The sequence below is a fragment of the Babylonia areolata genome, chromosome 7, assembly GCF_041734735.1.
Source record: "Babylonia areolata isolate BAREFJ2019XMU chromosome 7, ASM4173473v1, whole genome shotgun sequence".
Lineage (NCBI taxonomy): Eukaryota > Metazoa > Mollusca > Gastropoda > Neogastropoda > Buccinidae > Babylonia > Babylonia areolata.
The window spans coordinates 33,939,292-33,966,918 of NC_134882.1; the positions used below are offsets into that span (position 1 = coordinate 33,939,292).

Below are 27,627 nucleotides of genomic sequence, written 5' to 3' on the forward strand. Positions count from 1 at the left end.
TTTTTCTATCATTGTAGACATCAATTTCATTTTTCGAAAATTTCAAGCAACGCGAACACAACAAAGATGGCGGATGTTCATAGGTGACGAAGTTAAAATACTGCTGACAAATTATTGTATACTTTAGTGTGTTTGATATTGAAAATATTGTTTATTTGGCAACCTCCTTGTTTTATACCTTTTCGCATGAATCCTTCTAACCAAAGCGGCGGACAAGAACCCGCAAGGTCGGTACCAAATAGCTTGTTTCAAAAAAAAAATAAACGTTCCTGTCTCTTGATCTGGTTGTTTCGTCTGCCATTTTGGGTCAGATAATTCCATGTTTGTTTATTTTGCGCAGTAACAGTTTGGCAGTCAAATTCTGAAAACGAGTATGCTGTAAGATGTACGACCCCCTTGTTGTTTTTTTTCCCAATTAACATGGAACTGAACCTTTTCTTTTTAAAAAAAAAATTCGATCCCGTAACGCTTACCGAGTTTCTCTCTCGGTGACTTTCTCGCTCTCCTAAAAAAAACAACAAAAAACAGCTCTAAAACCAATAAGGAAGAAGAAAGTGGTGAAGAAAGTGGTTTACAGTTTACGACAGCAAGCCTTCAGCCTTTCATGGTTTAGAAATAGCAATTACTCAAGTTAATCGAAAGAATAGGGTCAACATGTCTACTTTTAAATGTTCATACTCGAAAATTGAACAGACAGTTCAACGTATCTTCTTCAGTCTCTCAGCCCAAATAAAAGAAGATTAATACTATTACTTAAGGCTGCTAAGAGAAAACAGCCCATGTCAATTTGGTTTCCATAGTAAGGCTGACAGACACTAAACGGAATTGTCACAGAACAGCTTTGCCTCATCAGTGCAGAATCAAACATGGCAATCCATGCAGAACAGTTTTTATGGGGAAATCAGCAGCAGGGAGGATTGGTATTTGATGGTGATAAATTTAGATCTATATCAACTAAAATTATGAAGAAAAAAAAACAAAAACAAAAAAAAAACCACTTCTTGCAAATTAGGAAATTTGGAGCATTTCACTGTACCTGGCCAGGTGCAGATTTTTTTTTTTTTTTTTTTTTTAATCATTGGATGCTTGAAGTGATCTGGATTTAATATTTAGATCTAGATTGATGTACGTCTTGTAATGATCAAAAGCATATAATTTCATTACAGAATGATCACATCTGTCAGTGCTGATTATGGTATTTGGTAACAATATTACAAACAGAAAGAGCATGAACTTTTATAGTGACTATTAAACTGAAATTAATAATAATAAAAATAATAATAAATGGACTTGTGGTATGCCCAATCTAATGATACAAAAGCCCTGGGCATTTACAATATATATTTTTTTTTTAAATGCAATGAAGCACGCATACTAAAAACACAAATAGTATATTACACACACGTACACACACACACACACACACACACCGCATGCACAGATCATCCCATTCCAACTCCCTTCCACAAACCCACACCTACTCCACACAAAGTGTAGACACAAACACGCACATCCCGATCGTTCATCTTCAAGTTCAAGGCATATGAACATGTTTACGTTTAAAAATAGTAAAAACAATAGAAGTAAAAAATTAACTTGATTAAAACATAAAAGTGAAGACAAGGTGTTATTTATTTGAATTGTTGCAAATAAATGAGTTTTAAAAGAGGTTTTGAAAGAAGGGCAAGAAACAGCATGACGGACAGGAAACAGGAGTGAGTTCCTTTAGGAAGAACCCTAGAAAAAGTGCATTTTCCATATTATCTGGTTCTGTAGGAGGGAATTTTTAAGAGACGGTCATCACCTGTTGATCGGAGCTAGCAAGATGGAGAGTAGTAATACAGAAGCTGAGAAAAGTAAGGAGACATGCCTGTCCTAAATTTGTAGTACAAGAGAGAGAGTTTGTAATCTATTCTTTTCTCAATAGGTAGCCAGTGGAGGGAGTGAAGGAGAGGAGTAATAGGAGCATAGTTGGGAGAGCGGAAGATAAGCTGTGCAGCATGGTTTTGGATTCTCTGGTCTGGTCAGGGTCAATGGTCAAGATTGTAGAACAGTCAGAGAACCTTCATGCACAATATAGAGCTCAGATCAGGTCTTGCAAATAAACATCTTTTTGAAAAAATAGTGTTTTGCTATCAACAAAAGATGTTTCTTTTTTGAATGAGATCAGAGATAAAGGTCATGAGATGATTTTGTTCAAAATATGACCCGTCATGAGATGATGCCATGCTCTGTGGTTCCTTTTTCTTCTAAATTACTATTTTGATAATAAGATTTACTTTTCTTCCCTCATTGGCAATCCTCCACACCCCCTCCCTTACCACACAATGTGTGTTTTCATTTGTACATGATCTGTCACGCTCTTACATACCTTCTATTGCATGTGGGACGGTTTAAATGTGTATCACTACTATCAGGAAATAGATACTATCATACTGATATATTAAAAGAGAGCAGGCAATAATTGTCCTGGGGAAATTGTGTCTTGATGGTAGACCATAATGTACAAGTCTGCATGTTTCCTGTGATGTTGCAGATAGCTAGGATGTTACCCAAATTGAATTGGGCTGTAGATTTACAGAGATTTGCCACTTCTTCCTTCTTGGTTAAGCATTTGAGTGTGTCTAAGTGATATAAACTTGAAGTAGTAGTGTGTGTGTGTGTGTGCCTATGTCACTTGAACTGAGTTTGTACCCCTGTGTTGACAAAAGTGCTGCTGCAAAGAGCGCTTACGCATGGTCTGAGCCATATATCAGCTCTCATTCATATTTCTGTGTCACACACACTCGCCCACCCACCCATGTGCAAGTGCACACATACACACACACACACACACACACACACACACACAGATCCACTGCAGTTCACAACATAAGTGATGTGTCAGCATCATAGCTGGTTTTCGGTGCAAGTTTTAAGGTTTTTTGTTTGCAATGTTCATCTGCTCAGCATCAAACTTCAGAGGAAAAACACTAGCATTACAATTTTTTTCAGAGTTTGAAAATGCAGTCAGGACTATTTTGCAGGAGACTGAGAGGAACCTATAATAGGCCTTTCGGGTTGTGAGTCTGAAAAATTAGCAAGTCAAGTGACTGACTGGCTGCCACATTGTCGGGTCATTTCAAATTAGTATGCATCAATAAGCGATGGACTCTGCTGTATAACGAGTACACTACACTGTACAGCAAGCCTGTGCCTTACAGGAGTCCATATTAGAGTTAAAACAGAGGCCAAATAACCTCTGGCAGCTGAAAGTGAGGGGCCCAAATGAAAACAGGCATAAGTCACAGGCCAAATTACACAGTATACATATTTGTGGATACATATTTCATGTGTGTGTGTATGATCAAGCAACAAGGCAAAGGTGCACACCTTAAAGACCCCAAAAAGGCTTAAGAAAACCAGAGGCATTTGCCATAACTAGAAACAATTATTGCTCAGTGGAAGGGATATACCATTAATCTTAAGTCTTTGAAATAGAATAGAAAATGTTTTTGACCATCTCTGATCCCAACAAAAATTTATTACAAACAGTTATTCTTACACTAAGTTACGGTTTGAATATTTTGGTCTGAATCAATTGTCATTCTCTCTTTCTCTCTCTCTCTTGCTCTCTCTCTTTCTCTCTTCATGCCTCCACTTAAAAAGATTTGTGTTTCACTTTCAGTGATAGTGCTGTTACTGGTTCTGGAGCAGACCAAGACGAAATGTAAGTTAGAGTGCTTTATTCAGTTGTTGATGATGTTTTGGTATCTGATATAAGGTGATAGCAATTGAATACATGAAAATTTAAATGCTGGGTTTCCCCAGTGGACTATAGTTCTGTTTTAACTCCATCTTTCCCTATGTTTTTTGGGGGTTTTTTTGTTTTGTTTTTAATTGAGGACTTGCATCCCTACCACTACCAGTACCACTGTTAGGACTGTCTACTACTGTACTACCACTAGGGTCAGAAATTGTTTATATACTCATGGAAGCATTACCTTTACTCTTACACTTTTTTTACAGTATTGATTATAACAATTTTTTGCAATATCGTTAACTCTAATTAAATGATCTGTCTATGAGTATGGTCATGGGCACATTAATTTTTCAACTGTGTGAATACTTTTTTATGTGAAAATTGAATGTGTTATATTTTTAATTGTATGAAAGTGGTGTTTTATTGTCATCACAGTTTCAGATATTGAGATTGACTTATTTAATTAGTAACGGAAAAATGCTAAATTGAAACTGTACAATCGGTAATGTGAACAGACACCTGCTTCATTTATTCAGTGTTCTTCTCATTAATAATAACTTGAACCAGTGGGTGAAAGAGTAGTGACCTACTGGGGATTATTATTTGTATACTTTTATATATAATGTCAAGTAAATCAAGGTTTGGGACACTCTCTGTGCTCTTGTCTTATGTATTTGTTTATATGCCGACCCACTGAAGTCGAGATAATCATGTCACCATCTGTTATATAAAAAAAGAAGAAAAAAAAGAAAGAAAATAAGAAGAAAGCCTCCCTACATTGGACTTTTGGAGGAGCAAGATAAGGTTGGTAGATGGGGGTTTGGGGAGGGACTGTCTGTCTGTCCGTATGTGTCTGTCTGTCTGTGTGTCTGCCTGTTTGCCTGGTCGACCACCTGACTGTTTTTATGATTATTGTAACTTTAAGTTTAATACACGTTATTGTATAATAAAATTGTACAACTTCAGTCCATATTATTGTCTTGAGTCTTTTGTTTTTTGTCTTTTTTTTGGGGTGGGGTGGGGGGGTCTTCTATTTTTTTAGACATGCCCTGATTCAATAAATGAAAAGTTGTATGCATTTTCTTGTATGGGTGCTTTATTCCATAATGGCTATTGATTACAATGACATAATTATGGAACACCAGGTATTGGCCTGGATTATTGTCTCATTTTGAGTTGATTGTGTAATGGATTATAATATAATTATATGTATGCATATATATATATATAGAGAGAGAGATAGATATATATATATGTGTATATATATATATATATATATATATATACATATATAACAACTTACATCTGTTATTGGTAATGCAATTTTCACTGTATTCAGATTTTTTATTTCTATCTACATGTATTCTGAATTGTCATAATGAATTTATATACAAAATAAAAGGGTTGTCAACCCAAGAAAGTCCAGGACAAAAAAAATTGTTTATTGTACATAACATAAATGACAATGTTTCAGGAACGCTGTCTATTGGTGTTGCTTTTTGATTGGTGCACACATATGTATTCAAGTCTTTCTAGTTGACCAGGCAATGAGCAGTAAACTATTACTAGTATTAAATTGGAAAGATGAATTGATAACTCCTGTTTAAAGCCATTGATACCATAGTACTGCAGGATGAAGTGACCATTTAATTTGAAACAGTGTTTGTATGTCTGCATATTGATATATTAAAAAAGCCATGTTATTTTAACTGCATGGAATTGGCAATGGAAAGCAATTTTTTTACAACCTAATCAGTCCCTGACCAGATTTGCTCTGGAAAAAAAATCGTAGAAAGACAGTTTTATGGTTTAAAGCGGAAGAACTAAAACATGGAATCTGATTTCCGAAACCAAGTATAAAACTTTAGGCTTTTATCATTTGATATGTTAAGGCTGTATAAGAAAAGGAGTATTGACATTATTCATGCATGCAAGTTGGTGGATGAAATCATGTTTATGTAACAGCTCTGTGTCACAGCAGCCTTTCTGTAATTTTATAGAAATTATACATTTTATTTTGCCTTGCAGGAAACGCCAAGCTGCAAGACAACGTATTCAGAACTACTACAAGCAGCTGACTGATGGCTGTGGAAACTCTGACTGTGATAACCCAAGCTGTGCTTCATGCCCGGACTTCACCTTCAAGTCTGCTGACCGCAACACACTTGCGGCACAGGCCCTCAGACTCTTACAGGAACGTGCTAGGCTATGTGATGGCATTCCTGAAAAGTACACCAAGTTCCCAGTCCAAGAAACAGGTGAGTCCCACACACTTTCCTCACACCGTGAAGGCGCCGGAACCAGCAGCAGTGCCTCCAAGGAAGCGTCAAGTAGCAGCAGTGGGTCAGGTAGCGGTGGTGCCAAGGCCAAGCAGTTGCACAATTCTGTGTCACCATCAAGCTCCAATTCAGCCCTGGGCAAAAAGACAGGTATTGACTTTTTGTGTAAATTATGTGTGTAGGCAGGTTTTACAGTATCCGTTTTTGCACTTCCCTCTTTAGAACACCATATCACAAATAATGAAATGCTACATGAACACTTTTTCTATATTTTTTCCTAATCTTTAAATATGTATATTTTTTCCTAATCTTTAAATATGTTACTGATACCATTAAAGTACTGTTCATTGTTGAAAAACTGATTGAAAATCACCTGTACCCCCAATACAGAAATATATTATCACATTAACAATCAGTTAATCTCAGTGCTCCACAAATTACATGTTTCAAAATAGAAACAACAATAATCAAGAAAGAAAATCATTTACTAGTAGTAGTAGTAGTAGTAGTAGCATCAGCAATGACAAATTAGAATTCTCATATCCCATACATCTTTGCTTCAAAATCAAATTCAGTTAACATACGCAACTTCAGATAGTCATTCTGATGAGAAGATAAATCAGGGTCCCATGTTTGCGCATGCACTTTGCGCATGGCAATAAAAGGGTTATCTGACAAAGTTATGTTCAAAAATGCACTTCAATAGTAAAACAGATACTCACAGAGTTACACACACACACAAAAATTATGGGTAGTGTTGCACTTTCGTGACATGTTTTCCCAAAGTAGAGCAACCTGAATTTAAGTTAATACAATTCAGAAATATTTGACAGGTTTGTTAGTCTGCAGGCAAGATGATTTGGTGTATTTCTCAAAAAATTGTCAGAGACATATAAAATTTCCTTTTTGTGTCACACACTGTACCATGTCAAACTGATGCAAAGCAGGCCTATCTGTTCACTCTTCTCGGCCAAAATTTATCATAGCAACTCAGTGATAAGACATCTCGCCATTAGACTGCCGTCTGCTAGCCAGTGAAATGTCATTTCCGGCAGTTGGTAAACAATCATTCTCAGTAGCCGCCATTTTTCAGATAAGTGACATTATCGATTTGCTCTGTCATTGCCAACCTTTTATGCATTAAAAATGTTATTTTCATGCATGTTTGTTGTTTGTTGCGGCTTCCCGGGATGTTTTCATCTTGTGATTCATGTATCTTACATCGTTTGTGTCTGTGATATTTCATACGATGGGTTTTTTTTTGTGTGTGTGAACTTCGTCTCGCTGTCTGCTGTCCTTTGGTCGTTGCAAACCATTCCTGACTTTCTTCTACTTACAGACTTGCCGCAATATTTGGGAATAACTTGTCCCCATCGCAGGGCATCGCTAACCATTCCGGCGATTGCCGAACCCATGAGGTTGGGATGGTGCTCTCACAGGAGACTATCTCTGGTCCCGGGACCCACCGGTTCTCCCGTTTGCGAATCGGGCCAATGCGTCTTTGTTGACACATTGAGGTGGAACAGCTCGCGCTGTTGCCACTTCAGCCACCTTTCAGCACTCTGTGCCTCTTTGCCAGGATTTGCAGGTGGCCTTCTCCTGTTCAGAGATTACCTTCATCGATTTCCTCCTCAGGGAAGTCTGTATGCTCACGGCAAATGGTTCTTAGGGGTTTTCTTTGTCGTGGCCAACTCACGGTTTCAAGGGCTCCCCATGTGAACCAGAAGGCAATGCCCTCCTCCATTTGCTGTGAATTATGCATCAGTTTGACATGGTACAGTATATGACACCAAAATGGGAGTTCGTATTATACTCCCAGTTTGGTTAAATATACTTACCATGTCAAACTCAAAGGCCTGCCTATCCATCCCCACGATTCTTGCTGTGCTTCACATGGGACGTTTCTTTGCTGGCCATTGGAATTATTGTTTGCCTACTGCCAGAAACAACATTTCACTGGCTAGCAGATTGGTCTGATGGCGAGATGTCGTATCACTGAGTTGCCGCAATAAATTTTGGCTGAGAAGAGCAAATAGGCCAGGTTTTTATCAGTTGACATGGTAAGTATATTTAAACAAACCGGGAGTATAATATGAACTCCCCATACTGTTCTGTGTCTGTCTACCTAGTCCTGATTTCTCAAACGAATGTAGATATGGCACATTCACTGCACATTTGTAGTATATGAAGTGTGTGTGACGTTTCTGTGTCTGTCTACCTAGTCCTGATTTCTCAAACGAATGTAGATATGGCACATTCACTGCACATTTGTAGTATATGAAGTGTGTGTGGCGTTAGTCACAACTGTGCATGTTTTGCATAAACCGCATTGTTTTCCACTACATTTTTGTGTGTGTTCAACTTGCATCATTGGAAATGAATATGTAATTTTAAGTATATTTATCTTCTTTTTTCAGATGAAATCAGCTACTTAGATGAAGAAAAGATGATATCACTGATCAAAGAAGGCCAATCAAGTGGTAGTTGGAATCGACTAATTCGCACCATTGGTTCTGTGTTCAGCAATCCAGACTCTTTGATGCGAAGTTTTTGTGTCACAACTGTCCATTCCAAAATGGAACCTGACCCTGATAAAGATGTTGATGACACTGAGACCGAAACTATGCATATAGACCATTTACCTGTCCAGGAGTCCGGTGAGGAGGTTGGTGCATCATCCAAGTCACCAAATGACTTGTCTAAAGGAGATGTGAACACAGCTGAAGATTCACAGTGCACTGTGGACATTGAATCTTTGCATCGAGCATACAGCCAGCTGCTCTCTCTACCGGACCTTCCTTTTCAAAGAGCCTTGATCAATGCACTGAAAAGTCTTTCCAATGTGCTGCGGTTGGATTTCAAGTACCATCATATAGTGGAGAAGAATCCCAACATTATTAACATTTTTGTGATCATTATGGAGTTTCCCCAGCTTCACAGTCCAGAGTACTTGGAGGAAGCCTTCCCAGCTTTCTGCAAGACCCTGGGCCTGATGCCTCTTCAGGCTCAAGCTAGGCTGGTCAGAGTATGGGCCTCCTTTGGCACCAAGCGACTAACGGAAATGTTGCACATGCTCCAGCAGTTGGTCACGGTGCGCATCATTAACAATGAAGGGCGCTGGGGGAGGGCCTTCAACCTGAACGACGACGAGGCAATCAGTGGCTCATGCAGTGTGATGAAGATAGTGTACTTTGCCAGTCTGTATGGTGGTGTTCGGGACAGTGCTGAACTGTTGGCTGAGGAGAAACTGAGTAATGAGGCAGATGTGCAAAACATGGCCATGGAAGGTGGCGCGATGGGAATGGAACCCAAAGAACAGTCACAACCCAAAGAAGATCCGCTGGCTCAAGAACTCAAACTTTCTCCCATCGATGTGCGGAAACCCTTGATCCCACCTGAAGAGTTTGTAAATGAACCTTTAAATGAGCACATTGAAATCAGCACAGACTATGAATACTACAGAGCAAAACCAGAGAGCAAGTTCTCTTTCATGCTTCACAGTTTTGTTCTGACTACAGCTTCAAAACACATGCAGATGTATTTTGACAACCGAATCCGCATGTTGCACGAGAGGCGTACATCGTTACTGCACACATTGATGCATGGTGGCCCCCCTATGCCTTACCTTCGTCTGCGAGTTCGGAGAGATCATGTGGTTGATGACGCACTTGTAAATGTGAGTATTGTTTTTGCTGAGGCCCTGAGCTAATACTTGCAAGTCCAGCAAATTTTCTTTCCAAACTGCATTGAAAATAATACCCTATAAGTAAAACAAAATCCTTGTTTTTAAAAAGAAATTGTTTGCTGAGATGACGTTAAGATAGCCCTTTGTTATTCTTAAGCTTTTACTCCCAATACCTCCCAGCCCCCAGCAAGCAATGTCAGCCAGTTCAAACAAATTGCAGTTTTATTTGTTACAAAAAATAAGAGTAAAAAGCAGTAGTGTTGGATGAAACCGCTTGTGAGTAATTTCTGGCGCTCAAATTTTCCACCCAGTTATACTAAAGAGTTTACTTTCACACAATAAAGATGTATTTTGATTTCTTAGAAAAAAATAAAGTGGAGTAGATTTGGATAAAAACACAACTTGAATAAATTTTTTTATTTCCACCCAACTAAAGAGTGTTCTTTCACACATCCTGCAATTTTTACACCAGTCATACAGTGTTTTCCACACTGATTTTAAGTGTCGCTGTGTCAGTCTTTACACAAGACATACAGTGTTTTCCACACTGATTGTAAAGTGTCTCTGTGTCAGTCTAATCACAAGCCATACAGTGTTTTCCACACTGATTTTAAAGTGCCTCTGTGTCAGTCTAATCACAAGTCATACAGTGTTTTTCACACTAATTTCAAACTGTCTCTGTGTCAGTCTAATCACAAGTGATTCAGTGTTTTCCACACTAATTTTAAACTGTGTCAGTTTGTTCCAGCAGCACCTGGAGCCAGAACTTACCATTCAAGGAATTGTAGTGTAATCTTTAGGAAGCATCCATAGATGGTTACTGATGTGAGCTGTCGTTAGGATGAGACAGTAAACAGAGGTCCCATGTACAGCACGCTCTTGGCGCTTTGAAAAAGAACCCATTACAGTATCAGTATCAGTAACTCGAGGAGGCGTCCCTGTGTTCAGACAAATCCATATACGCCACACCACATATGCTGTGCAGATGCCTGACCAGCAGCGTAACCCAACGCACTTAATCAGGCCTTGAGGGGGAAAAAAAATATATATATACATATATATATATATATATATATATATATATATTATAAGCATGCACTCAAGGCCTGGCAAGTGTGTTGGGTTGAGCTGCTGGTCAGGCATCTGCCCAGCAGATGTGGTGTGGCATATATGGATTTGTCAGAACGCAGTGATGCCTCCTTGAGAAACTGAAACTGATGTGAGCTGGCTGTGTGTGTATGTGGGGGACACAGCTGGAGATGATGGCTCTGGAAAACCCAGCTGACCTGAAGAAGCAGCTCTTTGTGGAGTTTGATGGGGAGCAGGGCTTAGACGAGGGTGGTGTCTCCAAAGAGTTCTTCCAGCTCATCGTGGAAGAGCTTTTCAACCCAGATATTGGTGAGGTTTGAAACTGATTGCTGTGAACATTCAGTATTAGCAGTGAATTTATATAGAACTGCAGTGTATGTTATGTATTTAATGTGCCTTTGTGCTGATCTCAGGAGATTTTGCTCTGGTCAGATTCATGGGACTAGATCTGAGTCAGTGTGAAAGATAGAAATGATCGGTGATGCTCTCCTCAAAACAGTTGGACTTGATTGGAAAATTTTCCTTGTCTGCCTTTGTTGCAGGATAAATACCCCTTTTTTTTCTTCTTTTTTTTTAAGTGGGTCTTTTTATGTGTCTTTGTTGGGGTTTTTTTTACCAGCAACAACCAGGCAAATGATAACACCAGCAATGAGTACCAAGTAGACACAAAATGAATGAATAAAGCTCTCAAATAAGTGTGGGAGAAGTGGGGTTCAATGAATGAATAAAGCTCTCAAATAAGTGTGGGAGAAGTGGGGATTCAATGAATGAATAAAGCTCTCAAATAAGTGTGGTCATGTTTGAAATTATTTGGACACTAAGCATTGAAAATCTTTGGGTGTTGATCTCACACTCACACACACACACACCACACACACACACACACACACACACACACACACACACACACACACACACACTTGATGAAATAATCAGAATAACTTTTTGCCACCATGACCACACCCCCACCCCCAACCCCTCAAAGAAAAAGACGAAAGGTTAACAAAAAGTACTTAGTAACATAGGCCTTTATCTCAACAGGTATGTTCACATTCAATGAGGAGACAAGGCAGTTCTGGTTCAACCCCTTGTCGTTTGAGACTGTGAGTCAGTTCACACTGATCGGCATTGTTCTGGGACTGGCCATCTACAACAGCTGCATTCTGGACGTCCGGCTTCCCATGGTGGTGTATCGCAAACTCTTGGGCAAGAAGGGCGTCTTCCAGGACCTGTTTGACGTAGATCCGGTCAGTATATAATCATTTGTAAGTTAGTTTCTTTTTTCTTTTCTCATCATTTTTAAGGCTGTGGTTCATCACCAAGTCTGTATAGTTGTTACTTTTGGTGTCATATAGTGATATACTGTACCATGTCAAACTGATGCAAACTAGGCCTATCGGTTTGCTCTGGATTTCACGCGGCTAACAGAGAAGAGACAAACTCCTCCCGTTAGTCTTTGATTATCTGTCTGCATGTATCTGTGATAAAGTTAACCTTGGGTTGCTGTTTCTGTTGAGGTTTTTTTAATGTTTGTTGCTGATGTCAGAGACAGCTTAAGATACTGAGTAGGTGTAACTTACACAGTTGCAGGGATGTGAGAGCTATGCGGAAAAGCGTAAATGAGCTTTGCCATTTCTTTTTCTTTTCTTTTTTTCTTTTTTTTTTTTTTTTTTTTTTAATAAAGATTTAAGCGTCTGTCAGATGGGTGTGAATGCTGCAGAGAAGCCCCAGAGGCCATTCCTGAGATCTGTGCAAATCGGAAGAGAAAATGGGGGAGGGGGAAAGGGGTGAAACGTAAGCACGATGTGACTGACAATGGCAGTTGCGATGCTACAGCCACTGAGTCAGTGTATTTGATAGTGGGGTTGGCAGGGGGCGGGGGCGTGGGGGGGGGGGGGGGAACTAAACAAAAAAACTGCCGCACTCTTTTCATCCGTCCCGATAATGAAAGGCCTGTTTCTAATCCGTTCTATGTTGACGGAACCAGAAACATGCAAAACATTTTGCATTACGTAGATCCGATTGAGTCAGTTCTGAGATGTTTTAATGAAATCTAGTGTGCTTTGAATTAAAAACAATAAAGAAATGCACTTTGAATTTAAAACAACAAGCAGGCCAACAGACAGGCAAAAAATGATTCACTTCTGTTCTTGGGAGCGTACCCATGTTCCCATGGCCTGAGAACACAAACACACACACACACTGGTATACACTCATACATAGACACTCCACACAGACACACGCACGCACACACACACACACATACACTATAGGGTTATTCGTCACTTTCTGCAATAAAACCTGCAACATTTGACAATGTTTTTTGTGTGTATGCTGAAATTACCACAGCCAGTGATGGTGTGATACACTTGATGATTGCAGTTGTTATGTAGATGAGATCTATAGCCATAGTACCAAAGATTCATCTCCATTACGAGCAAAAAATGATTTGTTTTATACCAGATTTTTAGGCATATGGGAAGGGAAACACTGCTCTTTCTTTTGTTTTTTATGTGCCATTTAGAAAGGTACTATTGACCTCTGCAGAACAATGAAACATTGGTGATTCCTATACTGTTTTGGGGGTGTGTAACCATGCAGGGTTTTTTTGTTTTATTTTTTTGTTTGTTTGGTTTTTTTTTGGGGGGGGGGTGAGGGGGGAGTGTCAGCTTCAGAGGGTATTGTTCCCCAGACCCCCCAGTGAGGTGTCACCTTTCCATCACACCAGGGGCTTTCGCAGCCCCACCCCCACTCCCCACCCCTGGGCCACAGTACCCTTTTTTGATTCAGTCCTCTGTCATATCCCCGAACTTGCTTGGTTATAAAGTTGGAAAAAAATTTTTCCTTACAATATTTTTTATCTTTTTACGTTTTTCTCAACCACTTAAATAAGAAACTTGATTTTTTTTGGGGGGAGGGGGGTGTCAAAATGTTTTGTGTAGGAGGGGGGGGGGGTCAAAATGTTTTGCATATTTTTTTTCCCATAAAAGTTCGGTTATCTTACCATGATTTTGAGTTTTTCTCACGAACAGGTGGGAGTAAATATATCATGTTTGTATGTGTGAAGAAATTGAGTGTGGTGAACGGTTGTGTCGACAGACCTTGGCCAAAAGTCTGCAGCAGCTGCTGGATCATGAAGGGGACGATGTGGAGGAGGTGTACATGCAGACCTTCCGCATTGGCTTCAAGGACATCTTTGGCAATGACGTACAAGAGAACCTCAAGGACAATGGGGCTGACATCCTAGTCACTCAGAGCAACAAACAGGTGAGAAGTACTCCTTTTCTCCTCTCTCTCTAAAAGTCTCTCTCTCTCTCTCTCTCTCTCTCTCTCTCTCTTCTCTCTCTGTGTCTCTCTTTGCTTTTCACTATCCATGTATAACACATTTTGAGCTGAATTTTATGAAAAATGTACTTTACCTGCACTCCTTGTCATAGAGCTGTTGGCCAAAAGTCATTAAAATCATTCATTATCAAGGCATCTCTCTCTCTGCTACATTTGTGGGCTGCTGCACCTGTGCCCAGTCCTTTAAACCAGTGTGTCTATTTGTCTGTTTGTCCTTTCCATCTGATTACCATAGTTTATTCTTGGGGGACAGTGCATGTGAGTTGACTGTTAACCCTTTGAGCCCTGACCACCGCTTTACCGGTGGCAGAGAAAAATGACATAATGCCCAGCCACCGGTTGAGCGGTGCGTAAACACTTGAAGTGTGCAGAGTCTCAGCCTGGCCCATCAGGGCAGAAATTCGGGACAAAACATGCGAGAAAACAACTGTACACAATGCAGCAAGTAATTGATATGCTTGATGATTTATCGGAAGTAGATTATGACAATGATTACTCTGATAGTGAGGTGGAATTCGAATCGGATGATTTTGCTACAGATAGTAATGCTGAAAATTAATCTGAGCATGCAGAATCAGTTGATCAAAGGAGGCGTGTCGGGTTGAGACTCTGCACGCTTCATGGTAGAAATCGATCTTTTTTATCCAAACCACGTGCACAAAACACATTGAAAAGGCGCGGCAATGCTGGTACTACGTTCGCTGACATTTTTCTGATTGGCTCTTCAATATAAGTCAGCCAATAGCAAAACATGACACAAGTGTTTACGCACCGCTCAACCGGTGGCCAGGCATTATGCCACCCCTCCCCACCACTGGTAAAGCGGTGGTCAGGGCTTAAAGGGTTAATATTTCCTTTCTTAACTCACTGATAGCTGACAATGATGACAGGGTCTGTAGCAGACCTATTCTTTGGTATACATGTATTAGTTTGTGTGTTCAGTTGTCAGTCACTCAATAAACGTGTGATTACACACAACACATATACACACTGCCAATGTAGAATGCTGATCTTTGGTAATGCAGTGTATCAAAATTGACTGCTTAACACCCCTGACCATTTTGTGTATATCCTGGGGGAAAAACAGTGCATTGTTCAACTATATTTCAGATGTAACCAATGTTCTGGTGGGAAAGTAAATTTTATATTGCTTTTGTTTTCTTTTCCCTCTTAGGAATTTGTGGACTTGTATGCTGACTTTATCCTCAACAAGTCCATTGAAACTCAGTTTTGTGCCTTCAAGAAAGGGTTCTTGATGGTGACCAGTGAAAGTCCTCTGAAGTACCTTTTCCGTCCTGAAGAAGTTGAAACTCTGGTGTGTGGTTCCAAGGTAAGTCAGCTTTGCTGCTTTTAGACTGAAGTGTGCTTTCCGAATAAGCTGTCTTTTGCCTTAACTTCTTTTCTCAGTCTTCACTCAGCCCACATGTTTTTCTCAACTTTTTCTATGCGTGTATGTATGAATGTACCCTTGGTGACGGAGAATGTGGGTCTTGGAGCGATCTGTTCAGTCACAAACAATGCTTATTCAGCAGGGTAGATAAGGATGCTCCACTCATGGTGAAACCTGACTGATGGAGGCCTTTCATGTGTATTGAGTGACTTCCGTTCCCCTCTGGAGCAAGGGTTGGATGTGAAAAAGCTTGTACACTGTTTTCAGAAATAGTCGTCTTTTGCTTACTTTGGAAAGTGAAGGTGAATGAGGAGAGGAGTGGTCAAATCTCTTCTTTTTTTTTTTTCTTTTTTTTTTTCAGGGACTAGGATAATGTTGGCGCAGAGGCACCCAATGTAAACAAAATTTACTGGAATTAACTGTAATGCACAGAATTTTTAACCTGTTGATTTCATGGAAATGTCTGACTTAAATTGTTAAAAACAAGAACGACAATTTTAGGATAGAATTGAAATTAAGTTATCATCTGCTTGAAATACAATATATTTGAGGGCTTGCCATGCAAAATTTCAAGGAAATACCTTTGTTTTTAGGAAGTATTCCATGTTTTTTTGCACTTTGGTGAAAACCCCAATTTTTTCCTTGGCACATAAAATGTTTAAAATCTTAAGCAGACAAGGGGTTAAAACCCATTATTTTGTGTTCTCTGTGTGTGCATGCAGCCACTTGTATTTCAAATGCCCTTATGTGTAATAATAATAATGGTAATAATGGATATTTTATATAGCGTATTTCTCCAGAAATACTGCTCAAAGCGCTTCCCGCCTCCCCATCAATACTCCCCTCCACCCCCACCCCCACCCACTCACACATACAGAAGCACATGAAAAACTCACGCAACTGAACATTGGAAACTACCTACCCACCTATGACGCCCTCCAGAAAACACATCCATGCAACACGCACTCGGGCACACGAAAGCATGGACGCTCACCAACACACCACACGCGCACATGGCAAACAGCTTCTCCACAACAAACATGCACCTAAAACCAGATCACAGAAAGATTTTTTTTTTTTTAATAAAACAAAACAAACAAACAAAAACACTGCTGTTACTGCTGTTGGAAGAGATGTGTTTTCAGAGCAGACTAAAAAGATTTCACTGAGACAGAATGACACCAATTTTCTGCTAATTTGTTCCACAATGACGGAGCCTGAAAAAAAAAAAAGATCTTTGACCCTGTTGCTTCTTTTTAACAATAGGGAGTTTTAAAAGCCTGGTATCAGAAGCAGAACAAAGGTAACGAGTTGGAATGTACACTTCAAGGAGGTCAGAGAGGTAGTGAGGATCTGAAAATAAGTCGAGCAGCATTGTTCTGAACTCTTTGAAGTTTATCAAGTGAATTTTTTAGAGTGCCGACAGGAACAGAGTTGCAGTAGTCAATACTAGACAGAACAAATGCACAGACAAATGTTTTGGTTGCTTCCATAGACAGGTAATGGTGAATCGCACTAATTCTTCACAACTCAAGATAAGCTGATTTGCAAATGTTTGAAATATGTTGCTGAAATGACAGACTGGTCAAGACTGACACCGAGGCTCTGCACTAAGTGTGTTTGCTCAAGCATGTGGTGTTTAAAACCAGTAAGTTACACTTGTTAACATTTCATGTGTATATTTATGCATTGTTCATGTTTGATAAATCTTGTCTTTCTCTCTTTCTCTGTCTGTGGACCTTGCTTTTGGAATGAACTTCCTCTTTCACTTCGTCAGGTCTCCGCGTTCAGCTCTTTCAAGTTTGGCCTTTTTCCAAGATACCCTCCTTCCCCTGCCTCCTCTTTGTCTTCAGTTTTCTCAAGTTTAGAGTAATGCACACAGTGAATGATTTGAAAGTGCTTTGAGTCTCTGAACAAGATTCAGCGCTATATAAATACTACTTATTATTATTTTTATTTGCCCTTCCACTTATCCAGTCATGCAAAAACAATAATCTCTTTATCTACAGGAATACGATTTCTGCGCTTTGGAGCAGTCCACTGAATATGATGGTGGCTTCACCGCAACTTCACAAACTATCAAGTAAGTGTGAAATAGTTTGGAAATAAATTCAGAACTGCTAGTGTAGTGTATCAAACGATGAAAAATTATGATTGTTGGAATGAAAGGGGGGGGGGGGGGGGAATTTGCGTGTCAACTTCTGTTCCATGTCAAACTGGTGCAGGCTTCGGCCAATATGTCTTGCTCTGATGATTTCTGTGCATTCTTGCCAAGTTTGTATTACGCCTGAAAATACACCGTCAGCCAAAATGGCTTATGATCGACTTCCTTATTTTTTCAGGAACTTCTGGGAAGTAGTCCATGAGTTCAGTGAGGAAGACAAGAAACGTTTGCTGCAGTTCACCACAGGATGTGACCGTGTTCCTGTGGGAGGCCTCTCCAAACTCAAGTTCATTATCGCACGCAATGGTTCTGACTCAGAAAAGTGAGTGGCATGAATGGGTAAATTCAGACCCCCATGGTAGGATGAAACCAGTGATGTATACAGGTTCCTAACTTGCAACAGAAAGTTCCTTTTTGCAAAATGATAGAATCATGATCATTTGAACTGGAGCCTTGCATGCAGTCATATTAATTTATTTCTACATATTATATATGTGCATTAATAATGAAGACAATAGACATATTGATGGGGGGGGGGGGGATCTTTTATCCAGCCCGAATAAAAGTACACTGTCAGATCCACCGACTCAGACATTTTCTCTTGGAAACACTATGCTCAGTTTCATAAGTAATAACTACTTGAATCGGAGGGATATTTCGAGAGGGGGAGACAAATTGCTTTGTAAATTTATCTGAGGAAGGAGGGGTATCTGCTTTTGAAACAGCTGATGTACAGTTACAAAGTGGCAGTTTATGCACTGACATGTTGTGGGTGAGCGTGTATGTGAACAAAAACTGCTGTTGTACAGTTACAAAGTGGTGGTATGTACACTGACATGTGTTGTGGGTGAGCATGCATGTATGTGAAAAAAAAACAGCTGATGTACAGTTACAAAGTGGTGGTATGTACACTGACATGTGTTGTGGGTGAGCATGCATGCATGTGAACAAAAACGGCTGACATACAGTTATAAAGTGGTGGTATGTACACTGACATGTGTTGTGTGTGAGTGTGCATGCATATGAACACAAAAAGCAGCTGAATGCATTCTGTGACATGTTGAAAAATATACTACAAGCCATTAAAGATGTGTGTGTGTGTGTGTTGCTCTTGCAGGCTGCCCACCTCCCACACATGTTTTAATGTTTTGCTGCTGCCCGACTACTCCACGAAAGAGAAGCTGAAGGAGCGACTGGTCAAAGCCATCATGTATGCCAAGGGCTTTGGCATGCTGTGAGGGGAGGAGCTGCTTTTGTTGTTACCTGCCGCGTTTCTTTGGCTCTTCATCAAGCCCTGTTCATCAAACATCAGCATGTGTATCAAGTCCTTGTTGGACTCTTGGTTTTAGAATGAAATTTCTTTTCTTTTATTTTATTTTCTTCTTCTTTTTATTCTTTCTTTTTTTTTCTTTTTTTTTTGGTAGGGCAGATGCTGACAGTTAAAAGCATAATTGTGTGTGGAAACAAGAAAGTAATCACTCACTGAGCTCGTACTAGTGAACTATACTAATAGGTATCTGAAATTTGACACATTGTGATTCTACATGAACTCAGCCATGATGTGTGTTGTTTGGAAAACCAGTTTGCACCTGCCCTGGTCAGACTCAACTTCAAGGGACTTAAGTGGAGAAATGTGTGTGTGTATTTTGTGTGTCGGTGATTTCCCTTCTGCTGAAGTTTGAATGTACAGTCTCATTTCAGTTGTTTAAATATTCAAATAAACTTCTGTTTTAATAGATTACCAAGGTTTCTTTATTATAATCTGCATCAGGTGTTGTTCCCAGTTTATAGGGATTACCAGAATTGTTTAATTGTTTTCACTCAACAGTATATTCATTTTAGCCATGAATGATAACTTTGTGTTTCAAACCTTTTTTTTTCTCCTTTCAAGAAAGTATTACCTGAAAGAAAACTTCTGGAAAAACTTGATTTAGCATCAATACTAGCGATACTTTTTGGATACATGTTTGATTTTGAGTGAGGGCATAGTTAGTATCATGGATTTGAGTCCTCTTCCAATATGACATTGTTTCACCCAATAAGGGCAAGGCGTCCATGTTCTGTTCTTTATAGCTGGATCCCATACAGCTGTTCATGCCAGCTGATATTTCATCGAACTTCTGGGAATGATCCTTTTAAGTGTCAGTAATAAGATCAGCTGTTGGATAGACTGAACATGCTTTGGTTTTATGGTGTATTAATTATTCCTACTTGTCTCCCATCCATGTCAACCCCATGAACTGTTAGCCAGGCTCATTTCCCAAATGATGGATGAGTTACCTCCCTGCACTTGTTTTCCTCCACCAGTCAGCTGTTGAAGGGACTGTCGTTTTTATCACTGTCTGTCTGCCCTCATGTCCTTCATGGTGCCTGCCAGTGTTAGCAACCACCCTGTGCAATACATGGTTTGTATGTTGACACTGATCAAACATTGAGGGGTTGGAAATGAAGTGAGATACAATGTTAAAGGAGGGGGTGAGAATATGTTCGTGTGTAGTATTCAGCTGGATGGATGTGAATGCTTTTGGTGTTGTTTTAGACTCGTTACCCTTCAGAGAAATAGTCATAGAAATGTGGCATTTTACAAAATCATGGATGACACTTTGTGTGAACAACAGCAAGACTTTTGTTGCTCAAATACGCAGAAGGGATTCTTCTGCGGATTTTTGAATTCTAAAAAAACATGCAGGATGTATGTATCTTAAAATCCTTTTGCTTGCAAATATCAGGTGTTGAAATACTGTGGACAAGGTTTGGAGAGGAAAAGAAAGAAAGGAAAACAATAATAATAAACAATATCGAGATGCATCACAAAAAGACATTTCTCTCGCTGGCCACAGCTGTCCCCCTGGCTTTGGTCCTATCTTTCTCCTCTTTTTCTTCTGCACCCATAGGCTGCAGCTCACAGGATCACGCATATGTCTCAGTGGACTTTTACACAAGTTAACACTTTTACCCTGCCATTAAGGGAACCATACTTCATGTTTTATGGGGTGGGCTTGCTTGGAAAGTTCTTGTTTCCATAACCCACCAAATGCAGACATGGATTATGGAAACTTAACATGTGCATTTCTTCTTCTGCATCCGATCTTATAAAAGTTCCTTGCCCTAAAAAAATTATCATAAAAAGTTACTGTGTTTTTGAAAGAGTGCAGGTAAGGTTAGGGTGTGTTACTGATTCGTTCACAGCAGAATTATTTCTCGAGTATGTATTAAACTGTGTTTCAGAATAGACACAGAATTGGGATGTACTGCACATAAACAATCTTCACATAGTTTGTGATTGATCAGCTTGCCACTGTAGACTTTTTGTTTGATCTTTCCTGTAGAACAGATGAAGTTTTCGATTTTGACCATAGTTGTGTGCATCTTCTTAGTTTCGTGTGCATTTTTTATTTAACATTTTTATTTTAGTTTTTGGTCTTCTTTGTGTGCTTTTTTTTTCTTTCACATCATTAGTTTTTTTCTTTTCTTTAACTCACATCTGTACGCAAATTGATTCTATTAAATAATTTACTTTTCTCTGCTTTGTCATCATTTAGAAGAGGTTTTGGGTTATAATATTTTTGTTTTATACTTCTCTTTCTTTTTTTTTCTCTCTTTTTTTTTTCTTTTTTTTTGTTTGTTTGTTTTTTTGTTTGTTAGTTTTTTGGGGGAGTTTTGGTTTCCTTTTTTTTCTTTTTTTCTTTTTACTTTTTTGTTTCTTGTTTTGGGGGAGGTTTTTTGTATCCTCATATGTTTATAGAAATAGCTTTAGAATTCTCTCTTTCACTCTTCACATTGCTCTGTTTTGTGCTGTTTGTCACCCCTATCCCATCGTCAGAACAAATCATTGGACTGGAATGGAATTAGGGGTGGGGGGAAGAGTGTGTCCTCACAAAATTTGTAGAAATGCACATGACCTGTGCCAGATTGTAGAGGTAAGACTATGAGAAATCTGCAACGTGATGCCAATGTTCATGGAAACTGGAAGATTTGGCCATGGTCCGTGTCCTCCACACTAGTGTCAGGAACTTCACAGCACACCTCACCACTGACTCCTTGTCTGTGGCTGAACTTAACTTCATTCTGTTATCTTTGTCAGCATTGTCATTACTGTCGGACACCAAATCACCATCATCCAAATCATATCATATTGTCATGTCCAGACATCAGAGCTAGTTGTCTGGTGCAGTCCAAGCACTTCTTGTGCAGTGTTCTATTATTTTCTTATTGTTTGTGTCTGAATGTGCAGGTTGTTTAGCTGTCTCTCTCATGTGACCTGTGGCAGTTGGAAGCACTTAGACTCAGCCACAGACAGGTAGATCAGATTCCACTAAGATAACAGTACATTGTACCCATATGAAAGGTTCTCTGTAGAGGTTTTACATTGTTTAGTTTATCGGTGTGACCTGTATGCAAGAAATTTGGAAAGCTCATTCAGCTTCTGCAGACATCAGTGCAGAAGTGGTGTTTTGGTCAGATTTGGATTTTATGATAGAAGGATCTTGATATCAGTATGATGTGAAATAAAGCTCTTGGCATCTTCTTGTTAGTTGCAGGTGTGAATTAGTATACATACTGACATTTTTTTTGTCCAGACACATTGCTTAAGAAGCTGACTTTCTTGCCAAACAATTAAGTTCACCAATTTTGTGATTTTAACGTTTTGAAAAATTACCACATGGTAGATATGTTATTTTGCAACAAACAAGAACAGTAACATGTTATTTGATTTAAGACACAACATCAAGCCAAATCTGTTAAGCATTTGAGCAAAGTTGTATTAACTTGAAGGTGTGAGTGTTTTTTTTATTTACAAAAAATAAATGTTACTGTGATGTTCTGGGTCTAGGATCCACCCTGATTGAGTTACAGTGTTGTCTATGAGTATTTAAGGGGCAAGAGTGGTATGAGTATTTACAGAGTGCAAGAACATTACATATGTGTGAGTGAGTGTATTTCCATGTGTTTTGTGGGTGTTATTATGAATGTGCATTTTAGTAAATACATGAATAAAGGAATTGAAATGCTGAAAAGAAGACACTGATGATAACCAGTTTTCCTCTTCTTTCTAGTTTCTAAATCTATTTTCTTTCTTTCGTGAATTTAGTAGAATGTTGATACTTTTTATACTGTTTTATAGTGAATATCAAACTTGAACAGTGGGGATTACCTTCTATTTACTAGACTTGAAGTTGCTGAGAAAACAATGTTGTTGTTTTTTATGTCAGTAGGTGTGGAAATGTTTAGTTGCATGATTGTTTACAATTGGTGTAATATTTTTCTAACAGCATGGAGAATTTGAAAAGTTCTATGATGGACATCTTGACTCAGCCATACTAATATTGAAGACTGACATTATTTGTGAAGTACCACAGATGCCAGTGCAGAAAGTTGGTTTCATTTCTGGCCTGTCCAGTAGCAAAGCTATCAGTAACACATTTACAAAGGCTGGCATGTGAAAGAGAAAGAGAAAAGCATATTCACTATTTTTAAGATTTGATGTAGGTATTTGGTAGTTTTATGAGAGTAAAAGAGAAGCATCACCGCAAATATTCAGAAATGTCCTGGTGTAGCTGGAATTTTGTGTTGTTGCTTTTTAACACTTCTTTTTACTGTTACACTTTATTCTAAAACACATTCACTGAGAGATGCATTACATTTTATTTGCCAACCATATTGCTCAGAAGATTCCTAATTCTGTGTTGTTTCACTTTGTCACAATTAAAATGAATCACTACAGAAAATTAGTTCCGTGACAAGATGTCACTCCAATTCAGTGATTTTTCCAGATGATTTAGAAAGTTGGTTTACCACATTTTATAAAACATTTCTTTCTAATAAATATAAATATTAAAAACAACTAAGACTTAATAAAGTGACATATCCTATGCAACATTAGCAATGTAGTATTCATGTTTAAGGTGGATTTGTGATGTATGTTAAATGTATTGCTAAACACACTACACAATTTTTATACACTTTTATGCACACCCAGCATCATCATAACATTTTGCATACCAATGTCATCATGTTATTTGTCTTGTTCTCAGAAAACAGACATCAAAAAAGAAATTAGCGTGCTCTCTCTCTCTCTCTCTCTCGCTCTCTCTCTCTCTTTCTCTCTCCTTTTTTTGTTCCTTTTTAGGATTTGTCTGCTTGACTAGATTTCCATAAATAGAAATATGTGCTTTAGTTTGTTTTTTGGTTCTTTTTGTATGTGTGCTTCTATAAAGTTAACCAGTATTAAGTTTTATCAGCTGCATTCATTCTGCATGCCTGTTTCTAATTTTCCCTGATTAAATACCTCAAGAGTATTCAGTCACAAAGGAAGCAACACACACTTACACATGGGACAGGCCAAGCTGACATGGTGCATTAATATCAGACTGGGTGCACTAGAGCTTGAATCTTCTGAGCATTTGCTAAATGTGAGAAAACATAACATTGAACTTGTTGATTTTGAAAAGTGTCATTTGATTAATGTATTGCTTTTTTATAATGTATATGATAATGTGTAGACTCAGTTTGCTGTGAACATCATTTTGAAGCCATTGAAACTTGGTGATTAAAGTACAACTTTCAAAACACTGAATTTGCCTTGGTGCAGTCTTAAAATGATATAAAACTCAGCATTGACTTACTTGTGTTGACAATCTGACATTTCCTCAACTATGCTTGATAAGTTAATTCTAAAATGTTAACATCAAATTTAATAGTGCCGTATTATTAGTATTATTTCTTGGCACAATTTTATATTGATACAGTTGTCCTTTTGGAGAGGCATCTGTGTTCAATATTCCACTCACAGTTTTGCTGACTGGATAGAAAAGTTTGTATCAAACAATGCTTGCACAGTTGCAGGCCACAACTAAATGGACAGCCATGATGTATCGAAATAACCAGTGAGATAAAGTACCTGGTTGCCACTTTGTGAGAGAACTCCTGTATCAACGGTGCCAACATGACTTCAGGATTTCTGGGATGGTCATTGAGAACAGGAGCTTCAAAAGGAAATCAGTGAAGGCTGGAACAAATATTCAGCTTCCTGGCTTGGACAACACCAACAGACTACACAGCAAGACTAGAGCAGCTCAGCGAGCGATAGTTCACTAGGTGGTCAACCATCACAGTGAAACCTCCAGTGTCAGTGATGTACAACTGGCTTAACTGGATGGTGCGATGGAAGAAAGACATCTGTCTGTACTGCGTCCTGCAGGCAGGAATGTCATGAAGTTGCAGGTGTTTTATCTGGAGCTCAGCCTGCTGTCTGATGGTTTTAGTAGGCAGACCGAAGATCATGGAGTCGAGACCATGGTGGAATTAACAAAACATTGTATTGGAAAAAATATTTACCAGACAGTTATACTGTTGATATTTTATACACTTCATAACAGTTTAACATGGCTAATTTAACAATATCATCCATGATCTGCCAGGGATTATAATAATAATGATAATTAATAACTTTTCTATGGCGTGATATCCAGTACTAATGCTGCTCAAAGCGCCAGATATGAACATAACATAAAAACATTACAACAGCTCAATCCAACATGTTCACAGAACGAATAAAAAAGCATGATCCACCAAACAATAAACATATCAAGAAATAATGCTTAAAAAGAAACACATTCCATAAAAAAAAAAAAACATTTCTTAAACACACGTATGCGCGCACACACGCACGCGCCCAGACACATTAAATATATCAACTGCACTGAAACAGGATTATGTGAGTATAAATATCTCTAGCATAAAACTCCATGAGGCGAACAGACTTTGGACTATCCATCGTGCTGAGTACAGAAATGTTTGCGGAAAAGGTGCGTTTTTAGATCTGACTTAAAGGTCTGGAGATCAGGAGCATTTCTGAGGGACGATGGCAAAGAATTCCAAATTTGGGGGTACTTGAGCCCAAAAAGACCTTTTCCCTGCACATTTTGAATAAGTTCTTGCGACTTTCAGTAACCTTTCAGAACTGGATCTTAGCGTTCTGCATGGTTAGTACGTTTCCAGCACAGAGGAGAGATACGGGGGAAAAGATTCATCAAAATGTCGGAAGGCAAGTGTCGCTAGTTAATAGTGAATACGGGAGTCTATAGGAAGCCAGTGTAACTGATGCAAAAGAGGTGTGACGTGATCAGAATTCTTTGTTATCTTTAAAAAATAAAAATAAAAAAAAGCGAGAGAGAGTGTTCCATTTTATCCGCAAAAAGTCATACAATATCAGTTCTCTACATTGCCGTATGTATAATCACACAGAAGACCAAATTCGCACGTTAAAGATCCTGTAATCCATGTCAATGTTGGTTTGGTTATGGAGACAAGAACACACCCAACATACACCCCCCCGAATACGGAGTATGGCTGTCTACATGGCGGGGTAAAAGAACAAAAACGGTCATACACGTAAAATGTTATATGTCTGAGTATGTGTGCGTGCGTGCCTGAAATCTGATTGAATGATACAGGAAAAGAATGATTAGTGCCCAGTGGCAGCCTTCAGTCGGCTCTACCCAAGTAGGCAGCCTGTTGTGCAAATGACCGCGTGTTTGTAAAGTGCTTAGAGCTTGGTCTCCGAGCGAGGATGGGCGCTATATAAGTATCCATATCAATCTACAAGACGCACATTTTACGGCCAAACTAGAAACCTAAATACATCAGAATGGAGATATAGGTGGGAGGGTTGGGGAGGGGGGGGGGGGGTTGCCTCGTGTAAGTCTAACGCAAAGAGAATTTTAAGGAAAGAATAAAGAAGTATGATAATAATGCCTTAATTTTAGTAGTAGGTGATTGGAAACTCGTTCTTGACTCTTGCTCAGAGTATGACAATTCTGAAAATATTAATAACCCAAAAGCAAAGTATATTGTCGAAAATATATAATGGTGGAATTCAGTTTGACAGATGTCTGGCATGAAAATAATGAACAGGTCGAGCGTTTTACAATGGCCTTCAGGTCTTATGTTGAATTTGATAATGCACATATTATTTTTCCAGGATATCAAACAGATAACTCGATGGTTACTTTGAAACTATAATTTGGAGAGAAAAAAGAAGTAGACGTTTTAGAAATTTAACTGTACTGAGAAATAAGCAGTTCACTGATGAAATTGATAAACTAATTTGAAACTATATGTGAATACACTATAGAACAGCGTGATGCAGAAACATTTGGAAGAATCTCTTACATGAACATTGATTTTGCAATCTCAGATAATTTTCCATCTCATGAAAATACAATCAAAATCAATAGCCTACGCTTTAATAGGGGTCGGGTGTGGGGGGGGGGGGAAGGTGGGGAGAATGCAACAGAAAAGGAAGAATAACTCCTGAAGGGAGTAGTCTTATTGGGGGGGAGGGGGGAGAAAAATGCAACAGAAAAGGAAGAATAAGTTATGAAGGGAGTGGGAGTTGTATTGGGGAGGGGGGAGGTAAGGTGGTCGGGGGGCGGGGGGGATGCAACAGAAAAGGAAGAATAACTTCTGAAGGGAGTAGTTTTATTGGGGGAGGAAAATGCAACAGAAAGGAAGAATAACTTCTGAAGGGAGTAGTTTTATTGGGGGAGAAAAATGCAACAGAAAAGGAAGAATAACTTATGAAGGGAGTAGCTGTATTGCGGGGCGTGGGGGGGCGGGGGGGGATGCAACAGAAAAGGAAGAATAACTTCTGAAGGGAGTAGTTTTATTGGGGGCGGGCGGATGCAACAGAAAAGGAAGAATTACTTCTGAAGGGAGTAGCTATATTGGTGGTAGTAAAGGAAAACAGAACAGCCAAGGATACGAAAATGTTAAAAGAGAAACATCAATAATTAGTGTCTCAGACTGGTTTTGTTGCAAACAGATAACTTGGAGCTAATTTAAGTCTAATTTATGACTTAATCACTTACTTAGAGTCATGATATTTACCTGGACTTTTACTGTAATTAGACTTTGAAAAGGCTTTCTCTC

The 27,627-nt window shown here is 39.0% G+C and overlaps 1 protein-coding gene across 2 annotated transcripts; it reads left to right on the top strand.

Moving 5' to 3' along the window:
• Positions 1-77: 77 nt before the first annotated feature.
• LOC143283981 (ubiquitin-protein ligase E3A-like) lies at positions 78-24,271 on the top strand. 2 transcript variants are annotated; one of them, XM_076590472.1, is made up of 11 exons: positions 78-227; positions 3,668-3,709; positions 5,771-6,171; positions 8,439-9,697; positions 10,960-11,104; positions 11,837-12,042; positions 13,895-14,062; positions 15,315-15,470; positions 17,540-17,613; positions 17,873-18,016; positions 18,812-24,271. In XM_076590472.1, exons 1-11 carry the CDS (start codon positions 187-189, stop codon positions 18,930-18,932), a joined length of 2,757 nt encoding a protein of 918 aa, XP_076446587.1. In that variant the 5' UTR covers positions 78-186; the 3' UTR covers positions 18,933-24,271. The 2 variants fall into 2 exon arrangements, with proteins under 2 accessions (XP_076446587.1, XP_076446588.1); XM_076590473.1 differs by having other exon boundaries at positions 5,771-6,000.
• The last annotated feature ends 3,356 nt before the right edge of the window (positions 24,272-27,627 follow it).